Below are 26,509 nucleotides of genomic sequence, written 5' to 3' on the forward strand. Positions count from 1 at the left end.
TGAAACGTGCTGTCCTGCTGTAGCACAGCCACAGGCACCTGCAGGTGGAGGTGTCCTTGCTGGGGTTTCTCTGCTGTGTTGTTTCCCCTCTCTGCCATCCTGTCTTTATGGTGGTCTTCTGCTATTATTTGCAGGCAGGTTGTCTTACAGCTGTTCTTGCACCTTTCCTTGGCCTCTGTCATCTCTCCCAATTACTGAAATCGTGCTGATTGTGGGCTGCTCTCCAGTACAGAAATAGCATGTTGTTGTCATGTAGAGCATTAAAATTCATGGACTGTAGCCTGTCTGTTTCTTGCACTTTCCGGATAGGCCTGTTAACCTTTGAGGATTTGCTGTTCAGATCTTGCTGTACAATAATAAAAACAGGGAAGTGAGAAGGAGCCCTGCTGGGAGAAGATTTATGTGTTGGGATGATGAACCCATAAAACTCAGTGGCTGTTCCAGACCGTGCTCCCAACACGTGTTCCCCCACCTGCTCCCATTCCAGCCTGGGAACCACCTGAGTGATTGAGGTTACAGGAGAGGCTCAGGCTGTGCTCCTGTGCTGCAGGCAGATCACTTCAGCCTCCATGTGGCAGCCAGGATGGAGACTTCTGTGCCACCCTGCTAAGCTGCTCCCAGATTGGTGTGAGGATGATGATGATGATGATAAATAGCTGCAGGGTGAAGGGGGGAGGCTTTGCTCAGCAGCACTGATGTGAGCAGAGCCCAGTGCTGCTCCTGCCAGATGCTCTGGAACTGAGAAACAGTTGGTGCAGAATTCACATCTAACCCCACTGCTACAATGCATTTTTAGTGACTTCACGATCACACTTCTTAAATGCATGTGTTTATTTTCACAGACAGCTGAGGGTAAGTGCTCTGCATTGATTTCTCTTGTGCTGGTCTGCAGTAAGGTGAGGGGTTACAAAAACACCCAGCTATTGATTAGAACTGTAGAATCACAGAATATCCCCAAGGATGATCGAGGTCCAGCTCCTGGCCCTGCACAGGACAATCCAAAAGATCCCACCCTGTTCTGGAGAGCGCTGTCCAAACCCTCCTGGAGCTCTGGCAGCCTCGGGGCTGTGCCCATTCCCTGGGGAGCCTGGGCAGTGCCCAGCACCCTCTGGGGAAGAACCTTTTCCTTGACACCCAATCTAAACCTGCCTGGCACAGCTCCAGCCCTTCCCTGGGCGCTGCCACTGTCACACAGAGCAGGGATCCGAGCTGTCCCTCAGGAAGAGCTGCAGTCCCTGGTGAGGTCTGACCTCGGTTTTCTCTTCTCCAAGCCTGGTGAAATCAGCTGCTTCTCATAGGGCATCCCCTCTAGACCCTCATCTTTGCATTATGGAGAAGGCAGGACAGATTGGAAAATGAGAATAAATCACAAGGGCACTTAAAAAAAAAAAAAAGCAGAAGCAAATAAACTTTTTAAATTAACAGTTAGTGACTTCATAAACTGTAATTGTAAATATAGATCTGAGTGAGGCATAACATGAAAACTCCTCTACTTTTGTCATAACCTCCTCTAATTTTGTCATAAATGTGGGCAGGTAAAATCCCTCACTTTTTTGGAACATCTCTCTTACCTCCCTGACAGCTACTTTGCCCAAAAACAGTCTGGATGAAAGACAAAAAGCACCACTCTCTCCTTTCCTCTCCTTGCCCTCTCTTCCTTTGTGATTCTTATTGGATAATACCAAGAAATCCAGGAAGGTATTTTTAGCCTGAGGGAATGGAGAATTTAGGGCAGAAATGATGTTGACATTAATCACAGCGGTGATGAAATTCCACTTCAAAATATACGAATGTGGCAAGGTTTTCCCTGTGTCCTACTCATGAAAAGAAGATCCTGTTGCTGCCAAACCACAGGATGTTTTGCTCATGCAGAGGAGTCACCAAATGAGCCTCTCATTTTTCTGCCATATGGGGATGAGTCTTGCAGGAGGAACTTTCATTGCATTCCTCTGCCTCTGCAGTGAAGATTCCTGCAGTCTCTCTCCTGTACTCTGAAGGGAACAAACATTGTCATAGCCACCTTTAGCACAACTCTTGGGGTCACAGAGAGATTTGGGAGCAGCAGCAGCCCTCTGACATTGCAATGAGGGTTAAACCTCACCAACTGCTGAATCAGATAAATGTTTGGAAGAGGAGAGCAGACCAAGTGCAAATGGTCTCAGCAACTCTCTTGGATGTTGCAACCTTTATTGATGCTGTTGAACATGCAGGAAATTCCTCCTAGCCCAGGCTCCAAAACCTGCTTAGGTATAGGAGAGCACAAGGAATCCTCTCAGAAACTGAGAGGTAATAGCTACAGAAATAAAGGGATTTCCCAATTAAATGCCTTTTTACCCTTTGTGATGTCCTGCCAATAACTGAAGCAGAGATACTGAGATTGAGAGGCCCTTGCGTGTATCTCTGTAGAGAAATCCAGGTCTGGAATTTTTGCACAGTGGCCTTTTCATGATCCTTGGAGCACACATCCTCACCAATATGCCTCTGCCATACTCAGTTCTCTGGCAAAGGTCAGCTGTAATTACTGACATGAAAGCATGCATTTATTTCTCAAGCCATTGCATCTTTTTCCCTTCCTTGTGACACAATCTCAGTGTAGCTTAATTTTCTAAGGAATTAGCTTTTTAAACCTTCCCCAGTATTCTCAATTGGAACTTCAATATGTGAATATGTGTGTGTTTGTTTAATATATCAGCACAATCATTCTTTAATGTGCTACAGCTCCAAGTGTCTGCATTCTGTCAGGAGCTGCTTTATGAACAGCACGTGCCTTAGCACCTCTTGCAGAATATAAGCAGAGGGAAAGAATTTGCAAAATTTGGCCAAAGACTGCTCACTATTTTGGTTACCAGATCTGTTGTCTCCTTGCTGCTTGTTCCAGAGTGAATGTTGTACATCAGGTTTTAGAATCACAGAATGCTTTGGGTTGGGAGGGACCTTTAGAGGTCATCTGGGCCAAGCCCTCTGCAATGAGCAGGGACATCTTCAACAGATTGGTCAAAACCTTGTTCAGCATGGGTGGAGGGACCTCTCTGGGCAGCCTGTTCTGGTGCCTCACCCCCCTCATGGTGGTAAAAAATGTCTTCAGCCATATCTAGTGTGATCTGGATAGTTTTACTGATGGTGAGAGCCTAATGCTGCCACAGGAGGAGGAGGAGGAGGGCAAGAGTTCTCCTTTGGCCAGATGTTATGGATGAAGGTCGCTGCTGCCCAAATCAGGAGTCTCACAGGATCATGCAGAAGTGTTGCTGTCCAGAATGACACCCCAGAGCTTGTTAAAGCAAATGTCCTGGGCTGACAGGCCGCCTCGTTAGTGTTCTGCAAGAGTCCTGCTAATTGCCTGGAGAAAATACAGATCTGCTGCCCACGGAAATTGTTCTGTGGAGCCAAATTTGGGAGCATTGGGTGGTGCTAAACTTTGTGATATAATAGGATACCTAAGTGTAAGTACAAGCAGAGCTTCTTTCTTGACAGAATAAAAATAGTCTGGGTTGGAAAGGGAAAGGCTGTGATGAGCACAGGCTGCTGAGCAGCTCTGCCTGACCAGAAACTGCTCTGCATCAAATCTAAGAGTGGCACGTCCATACTCAGAAACTCTCCACTACAGCAGACCTAGCAGAGAAACTGAAATGTTCCCCCAGGAGATGATTATTGCAGGCTGAGGTGACTGTGTGTCGTGGTCAGAGCACATATCTAAGCAAAGCTCAGAGAGCAGCTCTGTACCTTGAACCTAATTTCTGAAAGAACGGGGCCTGAGGCTGCTCAGATAAGAGTAATGAATTTGGATACTGTTAAGACTTTAATAGTAGAACAATTATTGGCCTTGCCAACTGAATATTTGCTCTTATATCTGTATGGAATTAATCTTTGCAGTGGGTTTTTTTTTCCCCTTGCATTTCTTATGCCAGAGGAGTAGAAGCCAGGGACATGGCACATCTTTTTGCCTGGTGACACCCATCCTGCTCCCTTGTCGTGCTGCAAATGGAGAGACCCTGTTGTTTGTAAATGAAGACCTTTCTGATTATTGATAAATAACCTCTGGATGGGAAGTATGACACATGCTGGCTGGAAGAACAGGGCTCTGTAATGGTAATATTGCCTTGAAATTACAGCCCACGTAGTTTGAGAATTATTCAGGATAATTACATTAATGTTGCCAGAGAAATGAAAAGGAACACTTTCCATTCTACCTATTAACAAGCTCTGCTGGCCTTAAATTATTTCTGAGAAGAGCCTGAAAATGGCTGAAATCATCAAAATAATTAGGAAGCAGCAGCTGGGGTAGAGGGGTGGGCTGGGTGAGGTCCTGGCTGTGGCTTTTTTGGCTGACAGGTGAACACTGTGCAGCTTTTGTGGGGAAAGGAGCACGGCACAGAGCTTTAGGGTTGGGAGCACTGCAGGCTGCAAATGGGCTCAGGGAGTCTGCAGGTTTGGACCCCAAGGAGAAAAGAGCCCTGAGGAGAAAGGAGCAGGCTGCTCTCAGTGTAGGTGTTGCACATCAATGTGTGCACAGGGGAGCATGAGCCTGCTGTGGTTCTGGAGTGCTGGGTACTTCCATCCTCCCACCCTCCCTTGCTGACAGCTCTCCTGAGCCTGTGCGGTGGAAGGTGCCTTTGGTGATGACTTTTTGCCACTTTGATCCTTGTCTCATAGCAGCAGCAGAGATGTGAATGTTTCTGAACTCCAGACCCTGAGCAGCAGCTCTCTGAGTCTGGCCTCTCATAAAAGCTCAGTCCTTCTCCTGAACCCAGGTTGTGTTTTTGGTGCAAGCAGCACTGACTCCTGCCCTGACCTGCTGTTGCCCAGCTCACCTGTAACATTACTATGAAACCAGGACTTCTTGCTGTGTCTCCTTTGATTTGCTTATGTTATTGCACTGTTTGCTAAGTCTGAGATGAATAGAAGGGGAAGATTTAGTACTCAGATCTAAATAACTCAGTGTCATGGGAATCAAGGTCTCTAGGGTCACCTGTGCTGATACTGGAGTTTCTCATCTGTGTGAAATTTAGAGCATCCTTGGAATGCCTGTCTACAAGAGCAGCTCTGTCCCTCTTCCTCTTTAGTCTCCAAGAATTAGCAGATCTTGCATCTCATGACCAGTCCTATATTTATCCTTCTTTCTAAAAAGTAGCCATATTTATCTTCTGTGGAGAAACTGGAGCAGTGGGTGAGGATGTAGGGGGATGCAGGCACTGCAGGTCTGGCTGTTCCAGCACACACACACACATTTCATTTTCTGCCATTTCCTTTGCACTTGTCCAACAAGTCCATCTCAGCCCTGTGAGATTGCTTGATGACCTGTGTGCCTTCAGCACTCCCAGCACTTAAATAGGGTTTTGCTCCCTGCCATCAAGTCAGAATCACTCCCTGCACACACACACACACACACACACACACAGGGAAGGGTTTTTTCCCTTCACTGCAGCATTCACTCCCCACACGTGTTTGGGGAACCCCCTCCTTGTCTCGTGGCATTGCCCTCCATCCTCTCTGCATGCTCAGGGCTGGGTGAATCCATCAGCAATGCCAAGAGCTGCCTTCCCTCAACTTGGTGCTCCTGACCCAAAATAGTTCATTTCCTAATCCATCAGCTCCCTTAATGCTGCATTTAAGGAGATGGAGCTGAAATGAGTCTTGGCTTCTCCCTTTGCACACAGGTACTCCAGAGATCTCTTAAAAGGCTCCAAAGCTGAGGGTCATTTAAAATAATAATAATTTGGCAGATGATTTCTTTCAGTTGAGAGATTAAAAATATTTAAACATTTATATTTATTCTATTGTGATACTTTAAGAGATTTAATGGATTTTAAAAGAAATAATTTGGAGGGAAAGCTCAAACCAAGGGATTCCTTAATTATTTCAGATAATAAAATTTTCATTTTTACTTCTTCCTCCACTCCAGGTGCACCCACACCTGCGTTTACATGCTGATTCTTTCTGCATATTTGGTTTGCCCTGAATTTTTTAGGAAGGTTTGGGGAATGCTTGAGAGAGTTCCTGGAAATCTGCACAGCATGAAAATCTCAACTTTCGTTTTGTATGCAAATAGATATTATTTGTTAAATGAAATTAATCATGAATATTGATAATTCAGCAGTAAATATTAAATAAATTCCAGCTGCTTCTAGACAATGCTGTCAAAAGTGAGGGCAGGTATAAATGGTAGGAACTTTCCTTCCTGTCTTTTGTAGGTCTCTTCATAGTGTAGAAATTAATGGATCCAGGTGGATTGGATCTCCTGCACAAAATGGAAGTCCCTATGTGTTGCAGTCTCCAGCTGCAAAGATACTGAAGCTTTGAGGGGGGTTAATTTGTTTTCATCTTCCCAAAGAGCTCTAGTAGGTTTTTTTAATCCTCATAACCCTGCCAGTTCTGAGGAATAATAGCAGTTACACAGATAGTTATGTCGACATCAACTTAAGGTTTATGCTTGCAAGGTTCATATATTTTTGGTTGTGCTGGCACTAATACAAATGATAGCTCAATAACAGAAAAATAGAACAATCCCAGAGCCACACTTCTGATGCTTGAAGTGTCTTTAAACCCTGCACCCAAATGAGAAAGAGATAAAAACAACCTACTCAAAGTGGCTTAGCTTGAAGGAGCATTTTATGTGTTACTTGATGACAAAATAGTGAGGCATTAATGCAGTTTACAGTAAGACACCCCTGAAGTTATCAGTGAGGTTGGTGTGATGCCTGACAGATTTAATGTAAATATTTATAGACTTGGCCTACTAATTATGCCAGTGGAAAAAATGCAGTATTAATGCTGTCACCTCCCCATGTCTCTACCTGCCAGCCTGCTGCTAGCTCACATAAATATTCTGAAGATAGAAAGTACATCACATAAACAGAAGAGATCATTTAGATTTTTAATAAGGGATTAAGTTATCTCCAGCAGCAGTTTCCAGCCTGTGGGCCACAGACATATGGGAGGCCTGGGGACTATCCCCAGGGAAAAATGACAAGTTAAGAGGGGGTTTTGTAAGGTATGTAGGAATCTCTCTATGAAATGATTACAGGGGTATGCTTCACCTCTGTCAAATATTTAGGGGTCTGCACAGCGAGAAAAATTTGAAACCCACTGATTTACTGTATTTATGTAAAGAACTGGGTAATCTTAAAGTGCTGTACTGCCATGTTTTAAATGATTGGACTAATGATCCTGCCAGAGCCAGGCTGCCATAAAAAGTCCTGGACCACAAAGCACTAAAGCATGTGCTTAACTCAAAACACACGGCGAGCACTGAAGTTACTGCCTGCCCCATCCATAGCTGGTTTGCTGAATAAAGACCACAGGGAAATTTAAGACAGAAGGCACGGACTGCTATCATCTTGCAAACAGCTCTGCAGATGCCTGATTGTCTTGTACAACTGAAAATCTAATTATGTGAATCTGCAGTTCATATTTTTCCCTTTCAGCTTATTTATACCCAGAGACTTTGGTACAGGCGCCTTTGGTTTCAGCTGTTGCTGGTTGCCAACCCAAAGAGTATTACCATGGCTGTGATAGTTTGTTGGGCAGACTCTGAGCTGCACAGACAGTTCTTGTGATCTGTGATCCAGATTTCTGCTCTGGCACAAGCTGACTTCTCACAAGCTGTGCAAATAGATGTGAAATGCCACCACCAGTGGTTGTGTGTGTGTGCTCCCCTTTTGTTTGAAAGTCTCACAAACTGAGGCAGGATGACTGTGTGGTTTCATCCTATCTTCTGCAGAGCAGCATCCCAGTCTGGATCCATCCCCACTGATTGCAGCTTGGGGGCTGGTCCAGGCTGCCCACTCTGCCCTGCTGGCCCCTGCGTGGCTCTGTGCAGGGAGAAGGAAACAGCATTTTGGTAGCAGGGCAGGGTGCAGGCAAGAGCCAAGCATGGAGTGGCCACAGCAGCTCTCCCAGCAGCTTGGGTGGATGAACTGCAGGCTGTCCACAGGGGCATCCCACGTGGGTTTTGTAAGGTCTCACTGCTGATGGGTGAAAGGCAGATCTCACATTCCTGTGGCTGAAGGAGTCCTTGCCATGGACTGAAGCCACAGCCCGTGGAAGGCAGCAGGTTTCCTCTGCCTTCAGAGAGTGTTGGATCAGAGCTCTCTTTACTTCTAATCTCCACTGCTTTTATCCCTTGTAAACACTTCACCTGCCCACCACACCTCTGCAAACCACAGAACAGAATAACCCCAAAGAAGTGGAGTGCACGGTTTGAAAAGGAGCATTAGGAGAGGAAAATCTCTCTCTCTCTTTAAACTGTCTCTTTTCTATATTGTTACCTTGACAACTCTGCTGCTGTGTTTCATCTTTGGTGGGACTTAGCCGTGGTGGAATAAGGGGGACATCCATGTGTGCTTCCACATCTACTCCAGCTCTGCTTGCCAGGCACATGCCAGGCACAGGGCATCCCCAGCTGCAGAGCCCACGCTTGCTGCCCTGACCCATGGTGCTGCCTGGAAATGATTACAGATATTAAGAACTGGGACCCGTTCTGATTAAAGGTATAACATTATATCTTCTATTTCTAACATTATATCTTCTATTTCTTTTCCTTAAGCCAATGCCAGAGCGGTGTTAATGCTCTTTAAAAAGAGATGCAAGGTGCTTAAAATATTTTGGGTTATAAAGGTTAGGACAGCTGGAAAGCAGAGAGGGATGAAAGTACTCAAAAATAGTTGTATTATTTTTAGTATAAGCAGATACAGGAGTATGTGTCAAGATTAGGATACAGTTCTGATGTGCTGAACTGAGTCTAGAGATGCTAAAAATATGCTTTCTTTTCTCATAGTTTTAGAAGAGACAGAGGCAAAGGTAAGGGGAGAGTAGTGGTGAACTGAAATGTTATCTCCTGTGCTTCCTTGCTTGCTGGGATTTGGCAAAGCTGGCTGTTCACCTGGGTGCCCATGACACCAGCAAAGCACAGGAGGCAGGGTGAGGTGTTATCAATGGGAATGGGATCCCTCCCACCCCATTTTTCCTTCTCCCAAAGAAAATCTCCACCAACATAATCCCTTTATTCCTTTTAACTGAAATGGCAGCGAAGGCAGGGCAGGCAGGCTCCGGGGCTGGGTGCAGACGGGGGTGTCTGTGTCTGAATGTGTGCAGGGAGAAGGGGGCTTTTAATGCAAAACACATGTGTTTTCAATTGCTTGCTGGAGCCAGCCCAGTAGCTGTAACTTGGCCTGACAAAGCCTTATTGAAGTACAGACAGTGTGGTTTCAAAGCAGTTAGAAAAAGAACGGGAATGCTGTTCAGGAAATTCTTCAGGCATGGGCAGGGACTTGGCTGCAGTTCTGCTGTTGGAAAATCTGACAGGGGCAGCTCATGAGCACAGGCCAGGCCTCGTGCTGCTCTGAAGGCTGAGCTGCATCTTCCCCAGGCTCCTGCACCCTCCGGGCGTTCATCCATCCCAAGGGAGAGGTAAGAGCTGCCCTGCTCCGTCCCAGCGCCGTGCGGATTTGCCTCCTTTTGTGCCTCTGCAAAGGGGCTTCTTGCTTTCACACTGCTGCTTAGAGCAAAAAAAAAAAGAGGCAAGAATGGGGAGTTGTGGCATATTTGTGAAGGGTTGGGAGCAGTCTGAGGCTGGGTGGTGGTTTCTGGCTAAATTTGTGTGGATAGTAAAGCTGCAGGCAAAGCAACGCCCGCGCCGCGTCTCTGGCTGAGGGAATGCTGCACCCAAATAATCCCCAACTTTTTCATTTTGGGGAGTAAGTGTGTGTATAACCTGAAGCTGCTGAAAGGTTGGCTCTGGACCATGTGCCAGTCAGATATTTGGATGAAAAATGTGACTCAGTTACAGTAAATAGATTTATAAGTGCATTGTATTGAAGTTGTTTAATGAGTTGAAAGCATGTTTGTCTGGGGGTTGTTTGCCAATTCCTGGTACAGCGAGCTTATGAAGAGAGGCAGCAACTCAGTAATAATCACTGCCTTGTGATTTGTCTGCATATTTTTTTCCCTATATCTTATAAAGCACGAGCAAACTGCAACAGACAGCACGGTCAGAAGCCACGTAGAGAAGATTAGGAGGGAAAACATTAATTTAGGGGCTGCTCTCTCTGCAACTTCTCTTCCGATTTGCGTTTCTTTCCCCAAATAACTGAAGAAACATTTATGATGAAAAGCTCACTCCCTCTTTAGGGACCTGCCAGATTTAGGCAATGTTCTCTCATCCTTTTAGTTGCAGCATTAAAGCTTGTCTTGCCTTTGCAGAGATATCAGCACCTTATATGGCAGGCTTGGGCTCGGGATTCGGGAGCGCGCGTTCGTCAAGGGATGGAGGTGTCAGGAGGAGTCTGCCTCGCCTCACCTCACAAACTTCCTTGCCTCTGCCTTGGGTTTTCAGAGCAGTGTTATTTGATGTGTTGAAAATGCTTTTTTAGCTGTGTTTTATGGTGGTGGTGTTGTTTTTTATTTCCTTTCAACAAGGAATGAATTAAGGGTATCAAATGATACGGTGGGACGGTGCGAAGAATCTCTGCCTGGTTCATGGGAGCAGACAATGCTTTGCCTTGCCTGCATCCAGCAGGGCTCAAGCAGTCACTGATTTTGGCAAACCAAAAATTCAGGGATAAGAGGCAACAGATCCAGAATGTGGCAGGACCAGAGCTTTCTCCCAGTAATTCTGCTGAAGAGTGTTGAGTTTGTAGGAGCCAAGTGAAGACTCTGTGGGTTTGGAGTGCAGGAAGGGCGACATGGATTAACTCTGTCTTCTGGAGTCTGATTGGGGGGGGAGGCAAAGGGATTGAGAGGAAGGACAGAGATGAGCTGTGAAAGGGGGAGGAATATGAGGGAAACAAAGAGGCATGATAAGGTTGAAATTTGCTTTGCATAAAATACACCTGCAGTGAAAATGCAGTGTTAAATGAAGGTCTTACATGATCTGGAACTTCTTGAGCCTTCACAGGCTGCCATCTTACCCTGCAGACTTGGATCTCTATTGCTTTTCTCAGCAGCTGTTAGTTTAGGCAAGCAGTCAGCCTATTATCTTCTCCACTGCTAGCTATAAGCTTATTGTTAAAAAAAGTAAATAAAATTCAAGTTCCTGCCTCTGATCATGCAGCATCCCACCTCCCAAATCTGATTGCCAGCTTTGAAGAGCCAGAGATGTGAAGAGGCTGGAATTTGTCCATCTTAGGCAGCAGCAGCCAGGGCCATGGGAGCTGCTGTTTCCTCCCTGCCTTTGACAGCTCCTCCTGAGCCTCCTCAGTGCCCTTTGTGCAGCTCCACCTGGGTCAAGCATTCAAGCTCTGAATCCAGGAGGACTGAAGAATGTGTGCATGTGTGGGCAGAGTGGAGAGAGCCTCTTGATTTTGGAAGCAGATAGATGGGAGAGCCATTAGCACACCCCAATATGGGCATCCCTTCTCCTGGTCCTTTCCAGCAGCAAACCAGAAAGAGAGTGAGTCAGTGCAAAAGAACAAATGGATTAGCACAGAAGGCACATCATGTGGAGGGAAGATGGAAGATGCAGCAGAACAAGTTTTAACTTGTGTGAGCAGGAACACTGCAGAGACTGCACTCTGGATCCTGGCACATGCTCAAGCCCACAGTTCTCAATTTGTGCCGTGCTGGTTGGGTTCCAGCCGTATAAATCCATATTATGATCCTGCTTTGCACATTCCTACAAGCCATATCTCTTTTCTTGGTGCTGTGGGGTGAGAGTGTGTTGGGGCAGGAGTCTGCAAAGTGTCACCTCCTGTGGCTTGCTTTCTGATTGGAGCTCAGTTGATGATATCCCTCTTGCTGTTCCCACAGCCTCCTGCAGTCACACCTGCTGCTGGCTATTTTGGTGCAGCTCTCATGTTTGTGCGTCCTGCTTTGAGACACTCTGCTGGGAAAGAGCTTTTCTAAACTTGGCACCGATGGACAGGGGCTGGGAGTGCTTCACATCATCTGAGTGGTGCAAAGGAAGCAGAGTGTGAATGCAGCAGAGCTGGTGTGGTGTTTGCATGCAGCGTGAATTTTTTACCACAAATTGTGGGGCATTTTGTGAAAGACTTTCTCTGTTGACTAGCTTGATACATAAAAGGACTCACTGCAGAGACTCTTTCTTCCTTGCTAGCTTTCCATTTTCTTCTTAATTCTGAAAGAAAGCATTGAGACAAGCTGACTATCAAGGAAAAAGTGTAAAATTTAAAAGAGGCTGTCATAAATAAAAAAGCAGACATGTTTCTGTCCTTCTCAGAGAAGAGAAGCAATAGTGACATCACATTGCTCACAGATTCTTGCAGCATAATAAAATATCACTTTTGGCTTAGGAAATACAACTCAGAGATGGAGCTGCCTGTTACTTTGGTTTGTTCTGGCAAATTCTAATAGGTTTAAAATTTTACTATGAGTGCTCTTTGAATGCAGAGAAGGGACAGGACAGTCCCATTGTTCAGCTTTTGGTTGAGTCCATCTGCTCCAAGCTATTGGTTTATAAACTGAGGTTCTTGCAGTGCACTTATCCTCAAGCACATTTGTTGTGGAAGTGCTGCCAGCCCAAACAGCTGGGGAAATTACAAGAGCTTTCAAGATGTTAGAGGTGGGGAGTAGCCTGAGGGGTCTGAATGAGAAGCTTTACCGGGATATGAATCCCCAAGGTCTCCCCAGCTGCCTGTGCTGAGTCCATTTTCCACAAGATGCAAGAGGAAAGAAAGGTGTGTTCCAGAGGAATGGGCAGGGTGTGCCCTGATGGAGTACAGATCAAAAAAATCTCGTTGATGTGCTTATGTTTGCCAGAATCAGGCCAGATGTTTGACTCACACTACATTTGGTGTACCCCACTGAAAGAGACTGCTCATAAAAGAAAAGAACATTCCTTAGGATATTTTCTTTTACTTTTTGTCTTTCTGGCCATGTATCACACAGCAGTGATACCTGAGAAATGGGCAATGAGTGGTGATGGAGTTCCCAGCTCAGGGAAGAGCTGCTCCTCACATGGAGGGACAGGCACTGTTGACAGAAATAGAGGGACAAGCAGACAGCAAAGATTTAAGCTTTGGGGACACCAGTAACAGCCACAGAGGCCAAGTTCATGGCTTGGATGGTCTTGGAGAAAAGTGCTGTGAGATTTAACTATCCCAGCAAGTATTTGATCCCATGGGCTGTTCCCCAATACTCAGCCCTTGCTGGCCATGCTGCAAGTGAGAAGTCATTTTCCAGAGCCTGATCCTTTTTATGGAGACCCAGGTTGTGGTCTGACCCATGTGAATGGCCATAAATCAATTTTGGGTCATGCTGCTGGTGGATTAATGGATCTGGGGGTGTCAAACTTGAGAGACTTTTATGGGGAGCGGAGACGGAGAATGTCTTGTTGATAGATGGCTCAAAACACTCTTCTTCACGCCAGATTTTGTTCTCAGTCACACTCCAGAAATGTCTGTTCTTTTGAACCTGGTGGATACTGTGCACTTAAAAGACAGAGAAATTAAAGAGGATGAATCTGCAGAGCATTTGCAGCTAGTGAATACAAGTACAATGCCTTCCAGTGATATGGCAGAGAGCACCTCTGAAGGTTTTTAGGGCTTTTTTTTCCCCCTCATTTCAGCCCAAAAGAAAAGGTTTTTGTTTCAGAAAACAAAGAGAAAGAGAAGAGGATGTTGGTGATATGGACACAAAGAGAGGGCAGATGTGGGAGATGTAGGTCCAAGACCTGAGGGAATTTGAGCCCCCTCTCTCATCTCTGGAAATGTGTTCCCATCACCGTGCTTCAGGTCAGCCTGGGGTCAGATGCTGCTGGTTTTTCTGATGAGGCTGTTACACCTCACTTACAGGCAGGCAGGCTGGCAGGGGAGATGCTGTGTTGGCTGTGCAAGGCTCAGGGCCATTCCTGCAGCAATGATTCCATTGATTCCATTCCTCCTGATTCCATGGGCTCCAGGACACTTCCAGCAGCAAATTTCAAGAGGGCCCATAAGACAGAAGCTGCTTTCCCAGTTTGCATCCTCTTGAAGCTTGAAATTGTTCTGTTATTAAACACTCATCCTTCAAGTGCTGATCAAAGAAACCCCCATGGCAGAGAAACATTATTGATTCCTTATGTAAAACCTCACCCTACTCATGGCCCTCCCTGAGCCTACAAAGGCAGCGTGGCCAGGAATGTTACAGTGCCAGTGTTTACGTGGGAAAGGTGTTAATTCATCCCTGTGCACGTAAAACACTTTTCTGCCTGAGGAATTGGTAATGTGGTTTGCACACCCTGAGTGAGGAACTCTCTGCCAAGAAGGTGGAAGGAGGGAGGGAAATGTGGAGCAGAGATTGGCCCTGACTGGTGAGGTCTGGTGTGAATTTTGGAAGCTCAGAGCCAGTTTTGCTTTCTGGTGCCTTTCAGCTGAGCCTGGTTTGGCTGTGCTGAAGGAAGGTGCTGAAGCCTTGCAGAAGCACTCTGTGAGCAGCCTGTGCAGATCAGTGGGTGGGGTGACAGGGCTCTTCCACTGCTCTTAAAAAAACTAATACATCTTTCCTGTCATGGGCCATATCTCTAAGGTATGCTAAAGCAAAAGGATGAATAGCTTCTCTAAGTGGACTGGATTTTGTCTCAGGCCCTGTTTGCAGTGTTGGTGTATATAAGGACTCAGTGTACAGCTTTTGTGCAAAAACTTACTGCATTTTTTTGTGCAGAACCAAGAGCCCCTTGGTGAAATTCACGCATTCCAGGCTATATTTTTGTAGTCATAGTCATGTTGTTTGTAACTAAATTAAAAAGATTGGGCTGCTGCATTTTTTCTGTTGTAGGTGAGATAGTTCATGCAGTGGTGGTGATCCAGTGCTGTGCACGTGTGTCTTTAAGCCCTTTCACTTTAAAGTTTGACCTTTGGAAGGCATGCTTCTTTTCCAATTTCTGGATTTGTTTCAGTATTATCTTTTCTCCACTGTTACAGAATTAAGTGGTGGTTCCTTATATTTTCCTGAAGAAGAAATGAAAAATCCTATTAAGCAGCAGCAGCCTTTCCTCTTAGTTCAGTAATTGAAAGGAGGGAGGTGTCAGCAGCAAGTGCAGCCACTGGATATTCTTTCCAAGCAGTACTTTTTTGTCTGGTGCCTGAATTCTTTTCAATGTTTGAGTCAGGAAAAGTTGCCAAAATTTAAATTATGACTAGCATACAGTACAGATTATTGATAGTGGATATAGCTGGTTCCATAGGTAGTAGCCTTGCAGACTTTCTTATTCTGCTTATTTGTTTAACACACCTCAGCACTCTCTGTCCATCATCCTTTCTTCTCTCCCTGAACAACTACAGACATGAGCAATGTTTTGGTAGTATTTACAGTTTGGGGGGGAACACAAGCTAGAAACCAAATATTGCTTAAGTGTGGCTGTGTGAGAGTTTGTATAGAAAGAACATGATATCTACAATTGCCATGCCATTTTCTTGAATGAATTTATACTGTATTGCTAAGTCTTGCTCATCACACATGTTGTACTACTTCAGTTGCTCTATCTCTGTTAGGGCAGCTGTGAGTTAAATATTTTATCAAAACTAGAGAAATTCTCAAAACCAGGCTACTGTATGGATGCAAGTTGCTCTTTGTGGTTGTGTTCTGTTGCTATAAATTCTTTTGATACTTGTAAAGTTTTGCCCCAGCTGGATATGCTATTTTCTCCATCCTAGAAACTGCAAGTAAAGAAAAAAAAAAAAAAAAAAAAAAAGCAGAGATACAGTGAATAAACAAGTTTTGCAATAAAGGGATATTTTTAGCTGGGTATTTCATATTGTTTCTCCTTGGTCAAACCTCTTCCATGGTTTGAGAGGGTTAGCAATGCAATTTATTCATTTTTCTCCAAGGGAGAGGCTGCATTTAATATGTGCTCTCCAAGATACCCTGTTAAAATATTAGGCAATAAAATCCTTGACTGTACAGTAGTTGCAGTTATAATTTCCCCCAGGTAGAGGAAACTCTGTGATTTATTATTGTTCAAGTTTGTTCGGGTTGGCGTGGTTGTGGCAGTGTAAAAAGATCTGCTCTGCTCCAGCCTGTGTGTTTGTTGGTGTCCCAGCTCCCCTCCCTGAGCAGCATCTCATTCCCAAAACTGCCTCACTCCAGACATGCACATCACACTCCCACAGGGGAACTCGCACTGCTCCCTCCTGGGATGTGAATTTTGTAATCCTCTGCATACAAACATCAGTGCCAGCAACCCTGAGGAAGACACTCGTGGTGTCGAATCCACAGTGCAAGAACCTGTTTGGTGGCTTCCTATCTGTCTGTGGAGTCTAAAATGCAAAGCATTCAGCAAACTCTGGTACTAGAGATGATCTCCTCAGTCTGTGCATCAAAATAAGCTGAAAATGTTAGAAATGACCCCCGGGGAAGCCTGAGAAAGTGGCTTTCCTCAACCTGAAAATGGAGGGTGAGAACATGAATTCCTTCCTTCCTTCCTTCCTCCCAGCACAGATACTTGTGATAATTGTTAGCGATGTTAGCTGGAGAACCTTGCTCCAGCTTCACTTTTTTAGGCAAGAATTGGTGTGTAGAAAGGCAAACATTTCCCCTTTGCCTTTTTTGTCTTTGGTTGGAAGGAATGATTTTACTTGAGACGATTTTTTATTTTTTTTTAAACTAAACCTCTGAGAAGTCATATTGCATCTTCCAAACAAACTGCTGAACTCAACTGCTTTTACCAAACGCATGCAGAATTTTCCCCTCAGGATCCTTCGAGGCCCTGGAGTGCCTGCCTTGCAAAACCTGGGGCTGTGAGCAGAGTCACTCCAGAGTGATTTCCATAAGATACCTTCAGCCAGAGTGCTTACGTGTATTTATAAGTACATTCACACACATTTAACCCATCAGATTCTCTCCTGGTCTGTTACTGCACACACCGGGCAGAAGGAAAAAATAACTAAGGTATCCAAAGAGCTGCTACCCAGCTGGTAAACTCTGAGAAAACCCAAACCCTCCAAGAGGCACAGACAGAAGCAGCTTTTATCTCTGGCTTTCCTGGCCCTGAACACACGTGGTTGTCTCTTTGTGCTCGTTTCAGATGCCTCAGGAACAGTACCCGCACCGGAGCACCATGCAGACCTCGGAAGGACCCCAGGTATACAAAGTGGGGATTTATGGCTGGAGGAAGAGGTGCCTCTATTTCTTTGTGCTGCTCCTAATGATTTTAATCCTGGTGAACCTTGCTATGACCATCTGGATTCTGAAGGTTATGAACTTCACAATTGTAAGTAGGGGTTACCCTGGAAGGTCTGGGGAAGTTGAGGGAGGGTGCTGGTCTTTCTGCTGAGCATGACTTCAGATACAGCTTCAATAATGGGCTGTTTCATTGCCATGGACAGTCCTTTCATAGAGAGGAACAAATTTACACTATGATCCTCTCTTTCTGCTGGATATTGCCAAGCTGAGGAATCAGCTCAGCCCTGCAAATCATGTTCCTCTTATCTGCTGTATATGTATATATATACATGTATTTATGTAAACAATATACACCATCCTGCTCTAATTTTCAATTATAAAGTGTTTTAAAATTAATGAAGTCAGTTATTTTGAACTTGGACGTGGAATGGGTTTGAGCTTTTCTCTTAGACTTTTTCTCCTTTTCTCTGTGACCAGGAAGACAAGAATCTTGCTTTGCTTTGTTTCTTTGGGAAAATTCATGTTGATGTAGTTCTGGAAGCGTAATGAAATGAAGTAAAATTTACAGGGCATCTCCCTGGCTGTGGTATTTAGGTGGAGCATGTCCTTATCCTTGTATTGCTGTGCTTGGTGCACATCAGTCCTGGAGCAGCTCCCCCTTGCTGCTCAGACTCCCTGGCCAGGGTTAGCTTTCCCCTTCCAGGGCTTGTGAGCTTGTATGTATGGCAGATCCTTGGTTTTCACTAGATAATTTCACCAGCAGAGTGAAAATGAAGTTATCAGTCACCTCTTCCTCAAAGTAGTCATTGCCACCTTGTTCAGATGAGATTATTCATTTTAAGATTGTTTGAGTCTTCAGGAGAAACCAAGTCTGAGGCTTTACTCTTGGTTCTGCTTCCCAAGGGAGCTGTAAAGCTACACTTCCCTAGACAACTTCCAAGGATCTTCCCAGCCAGGCTCTGATATGAGCAGAATGTTTGAAGTCTTTTTGGCATTTCTTCCTCTGCTTTGGTCTTGTGCAGTCCCAAACAGCTGTGGCCAGAATTATGTCATTAATGGGCCATGAGAAGTTGAATAAACAGCCTCTGGCTTCCTGTACCCAGCAGATAAAATGCTGTGTCAGGGGAATGTGCAGTGTTCATTTTCTCTAACCAGGTTGCTGTCAAGGTGTGCAGAAGATTGCAGTGCCTGTGTGCATAGGGAGCAGGCAATTATAAAGCAGTAATCCACAAAAAGCTCCTGTGAGCGGGCAAAGAGTGGCCAAAGTGGAGCAATTAATGCTTAACCAGAGCAGTTGTTTAATCTTGTGAAATGGATGCTGCTTTGATACCCATTTCATGCTGAAGCATGGTCTTTAGATTAATGGAGGTGAGCAATGGGTATTTCTGAAGTGGTGGAGGAGTTGATCACTCAACATGCAGGCAGTGCTGTGGGTACCAACCCAAGAACAAAACAAAAGGATTTCAAATTATCACTTTTCAGGAATACAGCTCTATTTCTTTCTAATAACATAACTTCAGTCCCATGCATTTTTGCTAATTGGTGGTGGTCAGTCAGCTCTCTACAGGTTGCTTGGGAAGTCAGGTGAACATCTGTGCTCTTCCTCCACCACTGCCCTCTCATGATGCACTGCATTTTGCTGGCCAGGTGCTGAAGTGCCACATCCTAGGGATGTGTGCAGAAACCTCCCATTTCCAGCAGCTCTGTCCCCTCATAGGATACAGACTGGTTTTTAGAGCCATGCACTGATCTTCAATTTCTTGTCTCATTCTGTTTCCTTACTTGCCCTCGGATTACTGGGGATTATTCCAGGGTAAAGCATATTTGTGTATGGCTTAGTTAATTCATATCTACTAATGCTAGTGGATGATGAACAGCATTTGGTGATAAAAACACAGGTGGTGCTGCTGAGTCCTGCAGTGGGAGCAGCTTTATGGTTGTAGGCATGGCCACACTACTCAGGGTGAGTGTTTCTGGCACAGCCAGTTGGAAATAAATACAAGAACTGGGCATGTAAAATGTGAGTCTTGCCCCAGTATGCACCCATTCATCTCCTGATCTCCTGCTGCTCCTGCAGCCTCGCCAGCTGCTTTGGATCCTGCCCTGCAATCCCTCCTGCACCATTCCCTGAGGCTGAGAAAACCACTTGGCTAAGTGAGTTTTTAGAGGCAGACTTTTATCTCTAAATAACAAACATAGGAAAATTATCAAATGAGCAGATGCAAATATGGAAAAATCTTTCATTTGTTCCTGTTCTGATAAGAGGAGCTGAGAGTCCTTCTGGGGCAGAAGAGTGATCTGAGTAGTCAGTGAGCAGTAGCTGCTTGACAGGTCTGAGTTACCCCAGTGCTTGCAGAGCAGAAAGGAGAGGAAGGTTTGTGTTTCTGTTCTTCTGGAAAATGGAATATTTCTAACATCTTCCTACCTCTGAGCTCTCCTTCCAGAACCTGAGTCTGTTCAACTCCACAGAACAGTCCTGGTGCTTACCAGAATTTAATGATGCTCATTATAGCCAATAAGTGCTCACAGTATTTTAATGAGCACAGCAAACCTGCTCAGGAAAACTCAGGGGTGTTTTAAATGCTGATAGTGGGGAGTGGAGAGTGGAGAAGGGGGAAAGAGGTGAAGCAAGACAATCTCAGGATAAAAAACACCTTCTCATGCTTGCTGTAGCAGTATCCATCCACTCCTGGCCTCCCTTCTTCTGCCCTCTGCCTGCCCTCCTGGCTCGTGCTCCTGGAGACAACTCCTGTGAAATCAAGCCATAAACTTCCAATCCGTGGCTGTTAACAAGCAAGCATCACTAATTTATTCTAGGTTTTGCTTTTATTTTAATGCTCAAGGGTTAAACAAATGTATCTGTGGGCTGTTGCATCTTACACAGGGCTCTCAAAGCAGTGTCACACCTGTGTGGGGACAGCTGGTCACTGTCTGCTCTGTCCTCTGGCACAATCATTCATTTCTCATGTACTGTTTGATGCTCAGTTTGTTTTAAATGCCTTTATTCAGCACAGGCTGTATAAAAAACAGGCCTAGAGGGGACCTCAAATGTCACTTACCTGTCCCACAGCTGGTTCCCATGGCCAGGTCCTTTTGCTGTGCTCATTTACACCAGGGCTGAGCTGCTCTGGGGAGCTCTGGCCAGGCTGCTGCCTCTAAACCTGGCTTGGATTTTTAAGGCAAACCACAGAATGAATCTGGACCAAAGCCACCAATTTAGTTGAAACCCAAATGTACCCTGAAGGTGGCCTAACCTAATGGAGGTAGAAACCACCATCCAGCACTCAACCAGCCAATGATACTTAGATACAGAGTGCTCTGCTTCATTCAGGCCTTGGACAAGGCTGGTATTAAGTCTGTGGTTTGCACACACTGGGCTTGGGGAAGTGCTGTTACTGCCTGTGGGTTGTTGTGTGTGACTGAACACTCAGTCTGCAGGTCCCACACAGCCACAGCTGCATCCTGCAGTCACACCAATGTGGCAGAGGGCTCACCTGCAGCTGTGCTGGGCTCAGCCTCCAGCTGTGGTGACCATAATGTCCAGCTGTGGCAGTCTAAACCTCCAGCTGTGGCAGGCTCAACCTCCAGCTGTGCTGCTCTAAACCTCCAGCTGTGGCAGGCTCAACCTTGAACTGCCCAGAGCTTGGCTGAGGTGGGCACAGCCCCTACATGGGTTTGTAGGTCCCAACTTAATTATAAAGCTGGAATGAGAGCTCTTAGCAGCCTTCTCTTTCTGGTCCACCTGCATTAGCAGCCCGTGATGCAGCTCCTCAGCAGCAGCATTGCCCGTGACTGTGCATATCAGCACTGATATTTTCTGCTGCACACCAGTGCTGTGCTGAGGAGCTCTATTTCACCTATTACTAGTGAGCTTAAAGCATTTTTTAAAAAGCTTCCTGTTGTATTAGTTTCTGGATATTACAAGAAAAGATGTGCTTGCATAACCACAGTAAACCAATATCCTTATTTTAAGCAGTCCAAAGCTAGAAAGCTCTGATAATGGGCAGTGACAGTGCACTGACCTCTTTCAACAAGGCTAGCACACAATGCCTGGTGTTTTAAATGGTGTTAGGAGTCTGAAGCACTGTGCATTAGTACTGCTTTATAGCCTGTTAGGCACAAGGCAGAGCTTTAAACAGGAGAGATGAGGACTGTGTCCTGTTGTGGCTGCATTTAAATGTCACACACCCACCTGCTTGTCTGCCCATCAAACCATAGTGGACCTTTTGCTTTTCCTTTGATCTTCCCAGTCCTCCTATTGCTTGTTATGGATTGTAATTTTTTGGGGTAGGAGCTGTTTGCATATGTAGTCATATACTGGAAGGCTCTACTGGACTTTGAACTGCAATAAATAGAAAATAATAATATTTTCCCCCAGTCAGCCTGCAAGCCTTGAAATTCCTGGAGAGCTGTCTTCTAAGAATCATCCAAAGTAAAGGCTTCAGATCAGTTTTGTAAATAAAATATTCTGCAACTTGGTATTCAGGAGCCAAACTTGACATGTTCCTCCAGGCTGGGAGAGCACCATCCCTGGAGATGTTTACAGATGTGCAGCTGTGCTAGTTTGGGACAGGCTTTAGGGTGGACTTGGCAGTGCTGGGTTAGTGGTTGGATTTCATGATCTTAGAGGTCTTTTCTGACCGAAATCATTCTGTGACTGCGTGTGCTGCTTCCAGGCTGTGCAGGCTGCTTGTGCCATCTGTGTGTGCAGCTCCAGGGGGATGCAGAGTGGAATGGGCAGGCAGGGACCCCCTCCTTCCACCTTCCATGGGGCACAGACAGGGGGATCTTCCCCTCCTGGCCCAGTCAGGCTCAGCCTGGGCTCCCTGACCATGGCCCTGCCACCTCTGTGTTCTCCTTCCATAACCACACAAGGTTTGCACCTTTTAGCGTGAAGTTCAGCCATATTTTATTATTTTAATTGAACAGGAACAAATTACTTCAATTGTTCAGTTTTTTCCCCCATTTTTTGCCTCAGGCTGCATTCATAGCTGAAGGGGTCTGGTTTAGCAACGTTGAATGAAATGTTGGCAATTTAGAGAGACAAAATGCTGCTGTGGATGGCACAAATGCTAAATATCATTATTATCTTGCTTTCTTTATTAAAAGTTGCTAGGAAAAATGAGCTTTTAAAATTTGGTTATGAACAGTTATTTCCAATACAATTACTCCCTCTTGTGTGTAAACTACCTGCCACATTTCAATTACAGGAAAACAGTGGGGTAATAACACAGCAGTAAAGATGGATTAGAGTTAGGAAAGCTCATTGCCCTAGCTGGCAGGATTCTTCTATTAATAATGATTTAAAGGAATAGACTTTGTTCTAATTTATTTTTTTTTTTAAATCAGAGATTGGCTCAGAGGAAAATGACTGTTCTGTTTATGTTCCCTTTTCATGATTTCTCTGGGGTCTCTTAGGTGCAATGGTAAGGCCAACATGGGAAGGAACTCTGATCAGCTTTTCAGCTTCTGCTGGTGCAGCTGTAATCAGTCAGCTAAAATTGGCTGGAGTTAGAATTAATATTACTATATCCTTTTTAAGGAAAGAGTGAAGTTCTTTTTCTCTCCCTCTCCCCCTTGCACACACACACACACACACACATAACAGAATTGTGCACTTTCCCATCCTGATTCATGTTGCTCTTTCTGTAGAACAAGTAATTGTTCCGAGGCTGCGTGCACGACGCAAGAGCTTTGTGTATTTCCCTCCTTTCCCCATTCCCATGGACTGCATCTTCTGATATAAAGATGTTAATCTTGCAGTGGCCTGACAACACCAGCAGTGCTGTGAGTGATTGTACTATTAAGTGAAGAAGTTCCTATGTGTGAAAACCTTCCTGGCTGGAATTTAGCAGGAATCCTGGCACAGACATCAGTGGATCAATCTCTTCACTGTAATGCTTTTTATTTGCAGTTTTCTTTACAGCAACTTCTAATTTCTTTCCTCTAGGCTGGGGATAAAGTGTGCTATGCTTTTCTTTTACTCTTTTTTAGACATCCGGATTTCATTCCTGGAGGGTTTCTGTTTCTGCATGAAAAGCAGCTGGGGTTACTTATCTTTTTTTAAGATACATACAGTACTTTTTGCCTTCACTCATTTGGAGTTTAGAATAATATAGTCAGTTTAAATAGGATATTGTGTGAAGTTATTGAAAGTTTGACCCCTTCATTGCTGCCTCTCCAGGGCATCAAGAATTTGGTGGTGGTGACTTGCTGAGTTAAGTGCATCAGTTTCTTCTAGTGTTACACCTTTGAAACATTGGTCTCTCATAATATTTCATTTTTATTATCCTAATAACCACATTTTCTCAGCCAGTACAAGCACATAAGGCTTTCTTCATCCTTGTTACTGAAAAATGATGAAAGGTCCCCATATTTTTACCTCTCTGTCTCTACTCCCTGCTGAACCATTGAGTTTTTAGAGGCCTGCCATGGCATTGGATATGCTGACAGATTATGCTGTGGGAGCCAAAGGAATAGTGAAATATTAAATGTTCTCCTCGTGCCACCAGCCCAAGTGCTGCACTGCAATCACTTAGGTAACTCTTTGGGTTTCTTCTTTGACAACTGCTCAAGGCAGTCTGTGGTATGCAGAGTATTAGGATGGCAGGTGGCCCTTTCCCCTCAAATATTTTGTGTTGGGTTTCACAAGGAGCTGAGGTGACTGTGCTTCCATCTTGATGGACAGGATTCCAGCTCTCAGTTCTCAGATGTTTCTGAGCCACTGTTCATGCTGAAGTAATTTGAACAGAACTATGCATCCAGGAGAAACAAATATCTCAAACATACTTAGTTAGTGCATTTTTCAGAGGCAGAACAGAGAAGTTTTATTTATTGGTGTCTCTACTGTGAAGGAAGCTGCTGCATAAATTCTGTACTTACTACTCGCCAGGAGTGAAAGGTGTTATAAATGTCCCCACAGCAGAGAAATGTTTTATTGTGCTGTTTTCCTCCTGGACACCAGAGAATTTAGCCCTGACATGCAGATACTCCAGGACACATCCCTTGGTTAATAACTTCTGATTTGGAGGAAACTCAGCAATGCCCATCTCCTCACACCTGCAGCTCAGTGCACGTGTGCAGGCAAACCATCATCTCCAGACTTGCTGTATGGGCCCTGCTGAGACTCAATAACTGCTCTTGTGTATATCCCCAGCAGGAAAATACCTGATTGCATTAAAAATACATGATGGCTTTGTTAGATGTCTCCAAGAACAGAGGGAGACAAATAGATGGGGAAGGGAGGAGAGTGGCAGGGATTTGGGTGGTTTGCAATGGGAGGTTGATAATTTATTTTTTGGAATAACCCTTCATTTCCAGGCATTTCTGCCTGTGAGCAGAGAGGGCTCTGTGTGCTGGTGCCCCAGGTCCCTGCTGTGATGGGGGGAGCACAATGGGAAGGGTTAAGAGCCCAGGAGGAGCTGCTCAGTGTGAGGTGGAACAGCAAGGAGGGCATGGGTGGGCTGTGCAGGGGGTGAGTCAGAAACTCTTGATCCCAGATCCTCCCTCCTGCCACCTCCCTCCGGAGGAGATTGTTCTCAGCTTCTTTCATCTGAAGAAATAAGATATTTCATATTAGCATTCACCTCAGTGCCAACAAAAGATCTTCACACTAGCAGTTCTGAAGCGGAGAGAGATTTGTCTCTTCGAGAACATGTAAAAGGTATTATTATAAATGTGCAAAAGAACAAAAACAAGCTCCCTGCTAAAATATCGATAATCAGTGAGTCCTCTGAACAGCTTACCACCTGATCCTTCCCCATATTCTCACAGTGCAGGAGCAGGAATGATTTAATTTGGGAATCCACACAGAAATGACGTGCCATGCTGAGCCATAGAGTCAGTTTGCTGCTGCTGCTGCTCTTGTTCCTTGAGCTCTTCTTTTTCTTTCTAAGCTTCCCAACATCCCTCCTGAACTCTCTGCACAGCAGAGAGCAGTGGCCTTCCAGGCTTTCAAAACCTAGCAGCCAGTGCTGGAACAAAAATCCAAATCCTCTGAAGCAGCTGTTCTGCATGGCTGCCTTCAGGCTGAGGTGCTGCTTGCAGTAGCCTCCATCCTTCCTTCCTTCCTCCTGTCCTGGAACTGCAAAGCCAAAAGATTTTCAGAAAAGCTTTCTTGGCATTCTGAGCCCCTGCTGTTGGAGCATAACCATGGAAAGGGAAGGGAGGTGGCTTTCTCTTAGAACTGTAAATGGCTGAGGAAAGTCTGGAACACTGAGGAGCAGAAATCTTCCTGTGCTTTGCGTGGAGCTGGGTCCTGCCTGCTCAGTGGGGTGGGCTCGTGTTTGGCTGAACAAAAGTAAAAGAGAAGTGCCCTATTCTTCCCACAGTTGTGCATTTACTTTATTTACCTTCTTGCTGTGATGACTGAGGGGTTTGAGGCCAGAACTGCAGCCCTGTGCTGTGCAGAGTCTGTCTCTGCCCTCCTGAAGGGGGAAATATTATCCCTGTATTAGCTCTTCTCCACTCCCATGCCTCATTTGATAGAAGCATTTAAAATACGTGCTGCCATTTCCTGTGCCTGTTCTTCCAGAGCTCTGCAGTGGAGATGAGATTGAATATATCACTCAAATTCATCATAGCTTGAGTTTTAGTTCTGGCCATTTCCACTTCAATTGCATCTTCCCCTGAACCCGTCCTGCCTCCGCTGCCATGGCCAGCAGCAAGATGGACTGAGGTAATTATTTGTATTTTGGCCTCTTTCTGAGGGACTGCACTCCAGTGCACTTGCATGAAGGACAGCCTGTTAGCACTGAAATGATGTGGTTGCAGCCAGACTTAGAGAAGAGGAATAGATTCACACAGGTAATTCAGCCTTAACCTCTCGAGTTCTCATTACTTTGTGTCCACCCAGTGCTACTGGCCACCCCTTTCCTTTCCAAATGAGATCCAGTAACTAAAAGAGAAATTATGGCAATTTTCCATATGAAATTTGTGATTATTTGCATTTAATTAAAGGCTTCTCTTGGGAAAATGAAGGGCAGCTTAACCTCAGAGAAGCCTCTACATCTCCAGTAATTGCTTCTAATTGAAGTGCTTTGAGTTTCCATCCCACCACAAGAAAAGGAGAAGCAAAAAACCACCTCAAACCTGAAAAGTTCACTCCCACACATGGGGTCCCTGAGAATTATTTTATCCTTGTGCAATTAAGGTGACTGAGGGTCCTCACAAATGATTCTCCATGTGGGCTAACCAGCTAAAATCAAAGTTTCATTACTGCAAAGGCTGGTTTGTGGTGTGTTGATGAGAAATCCAAGGCAGAGCCCATATTCCTGAGCTGCTGTGCTGCAGACACAGATGCAGGGGTGCAGGTGCACTTCTTTTGCCTAAGTGCTCCTGGTGGTTTCTGCTTTTGTACAGGTTTTTTGACTTCCAAAAGTATTTTGCTTATCATTGGCTAAACCTTTCTGGCCCAGTTTGTCCTGTGAAACACAGGAGAGGGTTTTTCTCAGCTGGA

At 45.1% G+C, this 26,509-nt stretch overlaps 1 protein-coding gene across 7 annotated transcripts in view; it reads left to right on the forward strand.

Annotated features, from left to right (window-relative positions):
- SGCD (sarcoglycan delta) overlaps positions 1-26,509 on the forward strand; it is a 307,039-nt gene that overhangs the window by 167,496 nt on the left and 113,034 nt on the right. For 2 of the 7 annotated variants that reach the window (XM_071443434.1, XM_071443431.1), the window contains exon 3: positions 16,955-17,140. In XM_071443434.1, the coding sequence (XP_071299535.1) occupies positions 16,955-17,140 (186 nt within the window). Of the gene's footprint in view, positions 1-8,282; positions 8,487-9,039; positions 9,406-16,954; positions 17,141-26,509 lie in introns of those variants that run through there. The other 5 variants (XM_071443436.1, XM_071443432.1, XM_071443437.1 and 2 more) reach the window with 5 other exon arrangements.

Source organism: Agelaius tricolor, unplaced genomic scaffold (genome assembly GCF_023055355.1).
Source record: "Agelaius tricolor isolate 1412-34295 unplaced genomic scaffold, bAgeTri1.0.p SCAF_18, whole genome shotgun sequence".
Taxonomy (NCBI): domain Eukaryota; kingdom Metazoa; phylum Chordata; class Aves; order Passeriformes; family Icteridae; genus Agelaius; species Agelaius tricolor.